Here is a 12,329-nt window from a genome sequence, read left to right as displayed (position 1 = left end):
CTAAGTATAATTTGTATGTATCTATTGCACTACTTCTTAAAATCAAAGTTCAGTGTTAAAAACAAAGATGAAACCAAATACTGCTCTTCCTTATTCCTCCTACAAATTGAGGACAGATAGATGAGTCTGAAAAAGTAAAAATTAAGGCAAACATTGGTTAGGTTTCTTAGTCGTGTTACTCTACGTTACAGATAATTTTGAGACCTTTTCATTCAGAACATGGATTACCAACTCTTTTAGCTTCCTCCTGCTTGGTAAAAAATCAGCTGGTTTTCTACAGGAAAAATAAATTCAGCAAGCTTCTGTGCTGTCAGTTTTTTTTTGCTCGGTCCACTTCCATGGAATCTCCAGGAATGACCTAAACCATTCAGTCTCTTATGAAGCCTGTTGGGAATCCAGTATAAGCTGGGCAGGATGAGTCCAGAGCAGCTTTTCAGCATTCCTTATTTTTTGTCTTGAAAACATTAGCAGGCCAATTCATATAAGAACTAGTCCCTAAGAAATAAATTTTGTCTTACTAGACAACTACTTATTTATAGTTCTGCTAAAACCTGACCACAGAGGTATCTTCTGCAATCCTAAATGCTAGAAAGTAACAGTCTGTAACTTACAAATACTGTATGACTGAAATCTGGTGAGAGCTGTTGGCTGTTCAGAAACTAATACCAGATTTTTAAGTCAGATAAAATGCTGATGTTTCCTTGGCTAAATGAGAAAAAATACAGCATTTTGTTCATACCCTGGATCCTAAATTATCAATGTGAAATAAAGCTGAAGATTAATAAACTAGAGAGATTTCCGAAGAGCAAAAAATTCCTCCCTCCTTGAATAGAGCACAGTGTTTCAGCTTTACATTTTTGGCCAACATGGAAGCTACCCCTGCCCCCCACCACTGACCTGTTTTAACCCTTTTTCAGTGCAGTGTTTCCTTGTAGAAAAATTAGGAATTAAAAACACCTCTCTCTATTTCTTCTTGACAGTGTCAAGAAGCTGATCAACATCTGGTGTTAATTATCACAGAATTAATACAGCAAAATGCCCTGACATGCATTGTCCCTAAGCCTTGTTACTCACTGGAGGACAGCTATGACACAGAGTTGATTTTTCATGATTGAGGTAGGCAGCTGGCCTGATTTCTCTGTAGAACTTCCATTAAGAAATTTTACCTATATTTTTCAGAAAGGTAGCAACCACAGCTAGCAACGACAGCTGGTCTGCATCCAAATCTACTCCAGAGAAATCCTCAGTCTTATACTACTACTTAGAAACACGTTACTGATTGAAGAAAGATCTCAGTTTTAGAGAGTTTTATCAAGGCGAGAGAGCATCTTTATTCCTGTTTTTGAGGATGTGACACCAAGAGTTGCAAGAAGCTGTTTAAGGTTATGTAACAAATTCATAAAAATCCAGACAGAATAACTAGGCATCCTGCATTTATTAAATATTACTAATAAAATATTATTAATAAAATATTCTTCATAAAATATTATTAATTCTAGTGCCTTGTCACATGGTCACATTGTTTCTCTACACTTCCTTAATTTCACTCAAATGGTGAACATACCCACGAGATAGACTGCAAAACTGGAAACTCCAAATGTGGGATTACCATAATATTCTTCCAAACATGCAAAATGCAGTATTTATCAATTGACTTTTAAGATGCTCGTTTAATAACTTAAATGAAACAACCACAAAATAATTCTGACTTTTGGGCATCACATTCGTCTCTCTAGCAATACTCTTGTTCATAAAGAGAATAAATGCTACTTCTGGATGGCAAATCTGTTTTCTTTCCCATTTAGAAATACACTTCATTTAGAACCTTTTTGTGTGCTTTATCTTTCCTTCCTGAATAGGTAAGTCACACTTATAGCACTGACCCTTGTATGATAAGGCTGCACTGTACAATCTGGTAACACAGCCACAATATAAGCATTTAACCTTTGCTATGGACCATACAGCATATTCACTCAAGCAATCTGTTCTGGAACAATACATTTTGTGGATTTTATGAAACTGCAAAATAATCCAGATTTGTCTTTCCCTGCAAAATTCACATTTAGTACATTGATTGGCATAATACTGTTAGTGATACATATTTAAGAATATTTAAGAATATCGTTGTAAAAACTACCTTTCACAATTGAAAACATACTGCGAGTTGTTCCCAGCTTCTCCGACAATGACTTTATCACAGTACCAATACTGGGACTTGGCATTAGCCTCACAGCGCAACAGCACCTTCTGCAGTTTTCCAAGAGATACAGCTTCCACTTCAAAAGCATTGACCTAGAAGACAGAGGAGACAGTACTCTGCAGTTTGCCACCACTAAGTCAGTCTGAAAGTTAAAGTATTTTAAAAGCCTGATTAACTCTCACAATGTACAAAGATTCCCGTTGTTTTTAATGACAGCTGGACTGTATTCAAAGTGTTTGGATCCGAAAAGTGAAATGTCTTTTGATTATGTAGAATCGGAGTAAATGAGAAAACACAACTAAAATCTGACTGAAGTAATAATCCCAAATAAATTGGTTTGTCAGCCATCATCCAAAACGCCACACACAACCCTTCACTATTATTTCAATACCTCGCCATTTACAATTATTCTTCTCTAGGTAAGAACAAGTTAAAGCTATTATTTCCTTTGTTAATATTTATTTAAAATACAGACTTTCTCATCCTTTTCTCTTTTTGCTCTCACCTCCTCTATTTACATTTTATTCTACTGGAAGAGACTGAAATCTGACATGCCACTTTCCCCTTGTTATTCATTTAGGCTTGAGCTTACAGTTGACAAAGTTTGTTTTTGTAGGAGCATGAAGCTGACCAGGTGAAAGGTTCAGGTTGGTAACTTTCTGCATATAGCTTTCTCATAAAGCATAAAGCATATAGCTTTCTCTCTCTGAATGTAACGGTCCAGGTCACGCTTCTCAGTAAAAGGAAAATGAAGGAAAGAACTACATTGGAAAATTCATATCTGTAAAGTTCTCAGTCCTTAGCAAATGGCAGAATTGAGACTGCCTGTGCAACTTTAGTTCTCCCTTGTGTATACATAATATATGATCACAAGCTATTCTCTCTGAAGGATCCCTGCCTCAAATTGTGCACAGGCAGGACTGCAGCTTTTTAGTACTTCTTTTTATCTTCATTATCTTGATGACTCTATGCATTATTTACCACAACCAACCCAACAGTTCAGTGAAGCAGAAATGATTTCCCCAGTGACTTCACTTTTGCACTTTTTCCATAGTACCCCAGTTTTCTGCAAACGCTGAAATCTATCTTTCTAAAGGCCATCTGCATAATATTTCATTTTACCTATATAGTTAAAGTATAGAGATTATTGCCAAAATCTGTCAAGATGCAAAGTAGTTTGGGTGCTCAAGTGAGAAACAGAGGGGTTAATTTATTGGCATATTTAGCATTTCAAAGAGCTTACTATGTCTAGAGCAGAATTCTCTTCGAAGAAACCTCAGTTACAGCTATAGTTGCTCAGAAAAGTTAAACTGGTTAGGCAACAAAACAGAAGCATACAAAAAATGGTCACTCAGGGAAGCTGTACTTTAAGTGATTTGCCCAATATCATGTAGCATATCCGTGGCAGGGATTCAATTAACTTGTTCAAGTCAGCACGCAACTACCTCTGTCACAAAATGATATATCCCAGGCCCTGCTCTGCCGTTCCGTACAATCCACTGTCACTCACCCATTTCCATAACAAAGTGCACTTTGAGCCATCCCCTTTAGCCCCTGTATAAATAATATGCTGAATTTACTATCAGTCTGGCTAAAATAATTTGCCCAGAAAACTCCACTTAAATCCTGAATTTCAACTGGAATAGAACTTTATATCTAATACATTAGTAATGGTATAAAATATATATTTTAAAATAGTATAGATACCTCTGAAGTTTCCCAGTGGGTTATTTTTAAGCTTAGCATTTTAGATACTGCTTTTTATTTTGTAATTAAGTATTCCACTAACAGCTTGATACCATTTGTTAGGCGTACAAGTGTTAATTCTCAATAGCTCACAAAGGAAGAAACAGGCTTAACAGAAGGTCATAAGAAGGCTAGTGGCAGAGCTAAGATTAAATTCAGTAGTTCCTGAAATTCAACCATAGACTACTGCAGAAAATCAGGATGATGTATATTTTACATATGGAGGAGATCAGAGGAAATTGGAAGAAAAATGAATTTAAATCTGCCCTGCGTTAATTACAATATTATACTATTATACATTAAAAGAAATACATAATGAACAGTCCTACTAAGATCTGAAATGATGGAACGATTTCTGTGCACTCCTTTGGAATCAGCTGTACTCATTAAACCTTGACAGAATATGTTTTATATTCACAGGCAGCTCTTCTCATCATCCTAGGGGGGTTCTTCATATAATTTTTCTTCCCCTTTTCCTACTTGTGTTTTTACTCATTCTGGTTATTCCTGGGTTAGTATAAAAATATTTTCCTTAGTTCTTAGAATTTATTTTTGTAAAACTCTGTGATCTATTTTTATTAGGAACCTGTTAAGACCAGTAAAAGTTACTTAGTTATATTTATATGGCTAAGCAAATTGTTTTTCAGACTTACCATTCCTCTCTGAAATGTCACTGGTATACCAGATTTATGCAGAAGTCTTAGACCAGAATCTCCTCTTTTTCCATAGATACACAGATAAACTGCAGAATCTGTATCAGCTTGCTCCATGTCACCAGTGTAGACATAAACGTGGTATAAAACAACTTCCCAAAATAACCAAAAGAAGAAAATACAGGTGTAATCACAATTCATTTTACTCACCACTCTAGCTTAATGGAAACAAAGCCAGCAAATTTGATTTGCAATTAATTTGCTGGAATATATTCTCCAGAAATCAGTCTATCTGTTTTCAAGGTTGCTAAGACCACATTTATGAATATACAGCAAATCAAATATAGTTCAGATGACATTAATACTGAAAACCAGGCAACCAATATATACATAACTGTGCAACTCAAGTACACACATACTTGGATAGATAGGTTTTCCAGCTTCCACTACTGGAAGTTCACAGAGAAAATGTCTATCATCACGATTCTTTGACAATGACATGTTTGCTGGAAAATTCAGTGTTTTCTTGCTCTTTAGATGTTGCAGTGTCACCTAGAGAAGAAGCAATTCCAACTATGACTCAGTTCACTCTTTCCAGTGCTTTGCTTCTCAACAGCAAAACATATTTTTCTATATCTCTTCTTCTATCTCAGAAAACAATAACATGATCAGTAAATATGACATACAAAATTGCAGTATGAAAACATTTTTATTTTGGCCACTACTTTGCAACTTGACTCCTCACTAGAGGGGATCTTTATTCACACCCATGGTATTGCAGCTGAAACTGCTAGCCTCTATTCTTTGAATATGCCTCGGACTTTAAAATTGTCTTATTCTTGGAACAAACAAATTGAAATTTCCTTTTTTTCCATAAGAAATATCACCAATTCTGATTTCTGTCAGTGAACCACCTCTATGTAACACTGTCTGGAGTACTGAAGACTGAAAACTTTCTGGTAAGTGAGGTTAGGTGAGACTAAGCTTTTGGAAGATGCAGAAAGATCGACACATTTTTATATTAAAATGAAAACAGGATGAAACTCATCATCTATATCCTTCCAAACTTTGGCAAGGAGAGGATATGTTGAAATATTAAATCAATTTGTATTATATTTGGCTCTTCTACAGCAGACCAAAAGACAACCTGGGTACCAGCACCCTCTATTTATTCCTCTGAAGATAGTTAGAATTCAAATTCTCAAGTTATTTGCCACTGTACCTCATGATATCTGCCTTACTTGTTTCCTATAAATAAAGCAGTCTTTCCTCTCTTTTACCGTAAAAGAGAGCAGTTTTTCTTGGTCTTGAATTACAACAATGCTTACTGCAGTTTTTTCCATAGGACTTCACTAGCAAAAGGAAATCAGTGGCAAAAAATTGTCTTTTTGCAGTTGTGTTTTGAGTGTGCATATAGTATGCATAAGCCTTGCAAACAAAATTATGAAAACAAGTATTCACATTCAAATTCTAACACTTAGGAAATCAGGACAATATATGCCTTTATCTCACTTTTCCAATAAAATATTATTTTAAGTAAAATAAAGACTTCTTTTAACACCAAAGCATGTATTTATTCTAACATGAAATACTTTTGCAGCAGTGATTCTTAATCTCTAATGTTTATTGGCAGAGCTCCCCCTGCTGATTCACAACAATCACAAGTATTAACTGCTTTGTCAGACTGCTTGTCAGAAAAGAACAGCTTTCAACGTGATTTCTTTCTTTCTGTGAAAATAAATATTTGAAATCCAGGGTTACCCTAGGAAATTTGGACCAAAATGTTAAAAAGGTATTTTGTAACCACCAGGATGGAAAGTAGGATTCCAGCAACCATTTGAGCAGCTGAAATATTTATACTTACATTCAGTTTTGGTACAGTTACAGTTAAGGCCTTTGGGTTAATGTCAAAATCTGTTATTACTGTGTAATTCTGGTTGTCTAAATCAGGCTTTTTAAGATGCATTAAAGACCGAAGGATAAGCTTGTGTCTTTTACAGATTCAAAATAAGAAACAGAAGACAAATTCTTATGTGCAATTCTGAAATAAATCTTACATGAGGGACAGTGTTAGCAAGAATTTAGTATGAATTTAGTCTGGTGAATGTCCCTAAATATAATGAGAAAAATGGAGTTAAAATAGAAGAAGAAAAGAAGAATTCATTCACTAAATTGAAAAAAACAGCAGTTTCTTTCTCCCTGAAAATGGTCGTAATTGTGAGCTCTGTTTGGGCCAATTAGCACTACCCTACTCTTAAACAAACTTTGTTGATTCTTCACATGTACTTGTCATGGGATAATTGTTGCTCCATCATTTTCAATTTTTCAATGCTGGAATTTATAGCTAGAATCTCCCTAACAGACACTGAAGAGTACAGGTGAGATTTCAGAAAGCAAAACTTGGTAGAAGCCATCAATACACTAAAATTGGTGTCTATGAACTACATGAATTAGAAATAATTGCAAAATAATGCTACATATTTCCAGCTCTCAGGAGAGGGACTGTATCAGTGCTTTTGTCATCTCTAAAGCAACCGAAGAAGACAAAGCAATAAGAACATATCACAATCAGCATTTTTTGATTTATGAAGCTGTGGCTTCATGAAAAGATGGGCTTTTAGTTCATATAAAAATTATTAAAGCAGAAAAAAATCATGATAAAAATCTCACCCTTTGTAAGTTCCACTCTGATTGTTCATTCAGTAATTCATCAAGTTCAATTCTTATCTTGTAGATATTCCCAATGCTTTTTATTTTAACCTGAATAAAGGCAGAACATTACAACATATAACTACAGACAAAAATATATATAGCTTACATTTTAAACTGGTGCAGTAGAGGCTGCATGGTGATCAAGTAAGGCCATGCCTTGCAAACTAACACTGTGTCCAATTCACGGTTAAAAGACATTTCAATCTCAGTCTCCCACACATACGGAAGAAGCAGCATCCTAATGGCAAGCACAGGCCTATGAATTCTATGCTTAAAACTATTACAGCCTGTCCTGGTTTCAGCTGGGATAGAGTTAATTTTCTTCCTGGTAGCTGGTAGAGTGCTGTGTTTTGGATTTAGCATGAGAATAATGTTGATAACACACTGATGTTTTAGTTGTTGCTAAGTGGTGTTTACACTGGTCAAGGACTTTTCAGCTCCCCATGCTCTGCCAGGTGCACAAGAAGCTGGGAGGGGGCACAGCCAGGACAGCTGACCCCAGCTGGCCAAAGGGCTATTCCATACCATATGGCGTCATGCTCAGTATAGAAACTGGGGGGAGTCAGCTGGGGAGCAGCGATCACTGCTCGGGGATGGGCTGAGCATCGGTCAGCAGGTGGTAAGCGATTGCATTGTGCATCACTTGTTTTGTACATTCTTTTATCATTATTATTATTATTATTATTTTCTCTTCCTCTGCTGTCCTATTAAACTGTCTTTATATCAACCCACGGGTTGTACTTTTTTTCCAATTCTCTCCCCCATCCCACCGGGGGAGGGAGAGCAAGCGGCTGTGTGGTGCTTAGTTGCTGACTCGGTTTAAACTATGACACAGCCGTCAGGACATCTTGCAAAAAAAAAGCCCCTAAACTTTTCCCTTCCTGTATTTTCAATCATCACATGTGAAATAACTCAAAAATCCAGTTCTCATTTATGCACAAGCCCCATTTGTGCTGTATTTCTAGATTTTGCCACTCATTCAATTTGGGCTATATTTCTGGAAAAAATATAGCTACATCACATGTGGAAAAAAATAAAGATACATAAAACTGCAGCTTTATCTTTGCAATTGGTTCCAGATTTCTCTGAACCACTGTAGTATCTAAGCATACAGGAACAGCGCGCAACATTTGATTGGCAGATTTTGGGTTATAGGATCCAGAAAAGAGACTGCTTCTGTTTTGTCTAAACAGATTTCTGTCTGAGCCCCAGTTTGACCAGATTATAGCCTGGTGAAACCATGGTGCTTGCCAGGGAAATGATTTGGTAGATATTTGAACTCTTTAAAGTTTGAAAAGTAAAAAAAGTTGGTGAGGGCCATTCATGAGAGAAATGTGGAATACAAAATTAAATCCACTAAACCACAGGTCACAAATCTTTCATAATGCAGCACAGCAACATGACCATACACCTTAATATGTCAAAGTGAAGGATGTAAAACTTTTGGAGACCTTAAAGAATAAGCTCTCAACAGCTGGCAGAACATCTGCAAAACTTTGAAAATCACTGATACTATCTTCATGTTCTGACTATGGTTTGCATTCATTTGCACTTTCTTTGCACTTTCAAGCATCATATGTGCTCTGACTTATGAGACCTACTCTATGCAACCCTATCCTATCCTACCCTATCCTATCCCACTTATCCAGGGTTTATTTGAACTTTAACTGTTATTTAAAGCCAGCATAAATCATTTTAGATATTTGTAATGTACTGCTAGGAAAGGAAAAGTAAGTGCGTTATCATATTATTTCCCAAATAATAATTATATTGATAGAAGTTGGTAACAGCCTATTCCATGCCATCATTTACATCCAAAAAAGCTATTTACACTGTACAAAAATTATTTTCTTTGAATTCTCTTAGGAACACCTACTAGTATATTATCCACTCATTCTTTACCCACATTAATAAAAAGCCCTCTTCTCTTTTCAGAGGTCAGAATTACCTCAGTTCCTATATCAGCTTTTAGCTGTCTCTTTGTACTTTGTATAACAAACTTTTATGTTATAGTCACAGTGTTACCATGCTTTAGTCAAAAGATTTCTAGAAGCAAACAACTTTTACCTTTGATTTCCCTAATGCTGAAATGCACTCAGTAAATTGCAATAGTTGTTTGAGAAAGAATCTGAGGAATTCACACCTGTATTTATATTGGTATAGTTGTTACGTTGACCTGAATTTCGTTAACTAAATAAATGCTAACTCCAGGCTTGCAACATTGATGTGACAATATGTTTCCTGTCTTTTCCATCAGCTAGCTTTGTTCTGTGGAGTCAGATTCTGACGTCCTTGCTTATGCTGCATAATATTTCTCTCTGTAAGTAGTCTTGTTAGAGGTAACCTGGAGACGTTGGGATTAAAGCAGTAGTAAAGTAAGGGCAGGTATACAGCTGGACTGAAAAAAACAACTATTGTCATTTCCCACATTTCACAAACAAACCAACCCCCTTCTCAAGTAATACAATACTGTCTTCTCATTCACAGAGCTGATGTTCACTGAATATACAGTGCTGTCATGTTGTCTGTTTGTTCTCTAGGCCTTTGGTTAAAAAAAAAGTTACATGGTCATTTAATGTATCGATACAAAACAGAAATGTACTGAACTTTGTCAGAATGCAGAGTGACTTCTGCCTAAAACAAGCAAAGGTCTCCTAGAAGAAAGCCTCTGGTATCCTTCTTGATTTTTTTCCTACACAGTCTTGGAAAGGATTAAGCAGACAATGACTACTCACATGGGTAGTAACAGAGGGAAGGCCACATATGAAAGGTTTTCATCTCTCAAGATAGTTCTACTTGAATTTTTCATAGTTGTGCATACTGCTGATAAAGCGAAAGGTTAAAGAAAACTGACTCCAAATTGCTTGATTATTACAGGCTTTCAGAAGCTGTTTTCTTCCTAGAACTCCTGGTCAGAGCTATGATTAAGCTGATTACTTTAAAAAATAAAATTTTTATCTTCTGCTCTAGAAAATATCAGTGAAACCATATCAAGCTCAAAGATGTAAATGATAAAAAGAAGATGTAATTTTTTTTAAGTCTTACGTTCCTATCCTCTTTTCAAGACTTATCCTCCTAAACAAGTACAGGATAAAGTTTAAAGGGAAAAAAAAGAAGAAAGAGCTCTTAGTCATAGGCTTTTTCTTTGTGGATTTATCTACTGCAGACTAAAGAGTAAAAAGCACTTTGGTGACATTTGCTGTTTCATGCCTGAAAGCAATAGTGTCAGCATGATGTAAAGAATCATAGTAGTAGCCCCAGGTGCTGAGAGAAAGATTCTGCTCTCTCACAAGATCAATATCCACAGCACACAGCCATAATGGCCAATATCTATTTTAGAGAGGAAAAATTGGTCCATCTCTTCAGAATGTATGGATTAACATTGCAAACATGCCATTACCCAACGTTGTATATAAATTATTCACTAATTAGGAGAATAGGATTCCCTGTGGATCATAATATATAGCCTACATGCTTAGAAAATGAGCATTACAGTTGGTTATCTTCCTGCCTATGCCCTATTCATAGAGAGTATTATTATTAACATTATTGACAGTAACAATCTTGGTTTGTGCTAAGATTGTATTAGAAGAGTTGATGAGTGCAGGAAAAAAAATTGCACAAAATGTGAAAAATATAACTTCTTCTTTAGTTACCTGAAGACAGCAATGTGTTACATGTGTCTCAGACAGAAAGATTTAAGCAAAACAGAAGTTTTAGCCCCTTTGGTAATTTCCTCTCAGCCTACCTATACATAATTTCCTTATTACAATAGAGGTGGGGTTATTCTTAAATAATAGCAGAACTCTTTATATTTTCATGACATGATAACGTGTAGGTTTTATTGGGCTCTTAGTAATTCCATAGGTAAAGCTTCTGGCATTTCAGCTATTTATAATGACAGCTGAAAAAGGGGTTTTCTTTCTTAACTGAACCAGTTCCACAGTATACATTATAAACTGTATGCTTTGAAAACTGTATGCATGAAAATTTCATTACTAAAGATCCCTAAATGATATACAAGTCTTACATCAGACATGGTTTGTTTAGGAGTCGATAGTTTCTAAAGCTAGTTTCAAATCAATTACCTTAAAGAAATCAATTTACTCCTGCAGTTGTCCCATTTGGGCTACTATATGAGGGAGAGGGTGTTAAAAGAAACCTCTGTTTCCTCTGTTGCTAACTATATGCACCAAGCTGATTTAAAGCAGAATTCATAGAGATTAGATAGAGATTTATTGTATGCAGTGAACATAGGAGAAAAACATTTTTTCTTTTCACATGACAGAATAATCTTTGGCAAGGTACACATTAAAATAATGTTCTTAGCCTTCATTAGCTACCTGAAATTCATCCTCCTGCCTGGGAAGAAACAGCTGCTTTCTGTTGTCCTTGCCAAGAGTTATTGGTCCAGCTACTCCTCTGTCTCCATATATCCAGAGAACGACATTTTTTTCAGTTCCTGCATTTCCTGTCAGCATTGACACTTTCCATTCATCATCTGAAGGAAGGGGACACTCACCACCTTGGGGATTTCTCATTTCCTCTGTGAAATACAGAACATTAGTGGGAGATGAAAATCGACATGAAACTGCCAGTCGCTGTTGTAACTTCAGCACATAAGGAGACCATAACAGAGAGGGGGTTGTATTTTTTCATGGCAAGTGAGATAGTTTGAAAAGATTGATTTATGTTTCTTGTCTAGACCAAAATGTACTGATTAGTTGAGCTACCAGAATGAACTGGAAAAGAACAAGTATCTCTCACATGCACTATCACCATATTATTCTTTATACATATTCTGGTGTAGAGTAAGGATGCTATGATGCAGAACTATGGCCATTAAATCGATACTTCTGGTTCCTTAGCCTGACATTTAGAAATGAGTAGAATTACTTGTAAATACTCCTCTAATGTCTTCTGTTGGGACATTATTAGCAGAATCACATGTCTGAGAATAGAGACAATTTTCATTTCAAATAAAAAAAAAGGTTCAGGAAATTAACTTTCTTCAAGTT

The 12,329-nt window shown here is 35.8% G+C and overlaps 1 protein-coding gene across 1 annotated transcript in view; it reads right to left on the bottom strand.

The window, feature by feature from the left end:
- RP1 (RP1 axonemal microtubule associated) overlaps window positions 1–12,329 on the bottom strand; it is a 183,254-nt gene that overhangs the window by 121,368 nt on the left and 49,557 nt on the right. The window contains exons 17-21 of the mRNA XM_075495462.1: window positions 11,655–11,857; window positions 7,270–7,359; window positions 5,019–5,151; window positions 4,600–4,751; window positions 2,138–2,292 (exon numbers count right to left, since the gene is read on the bottom strand). Of these exons, the coding sequence (XP_075351577.1) occupies window positions 2,138–2,292; window positions 4,600–4,751; window positions 5,019–5,151; window positions 7,270–7,359; window positions 11,655–11,857 (733 nt within the window). The remainder of the gene's footprint in view (window positions 1–2,137; window positions 2,293–4,599; window positions 4,752–5,018; window positions 5,152–7,269; window positions 7,360–11,654; window positions 11,858–12,329) is intronic.

This window comes from Mycteria americana, chromosome 2 (genome assembly GCF_035582795.1).
Source record: "Mycteria americana isolate JAX WOST 10 ecotype Jacksonville Zoo and Gardens chromosome 2, USCA_MyAme_1.0, whole genome shotgun sequence".
Classification (NCBI taxonomy): domain Eukaryota; kingdom Metazoa; phylum Chordata; class Aves; order Ciconiiformes; family Ciconiidae; genus Mycteria; species Mycteria americana.
Note: the sequence above shows the minus strand (reverse complement) of the source record. Positions and strands in the feature narration are given on the sequence as shown.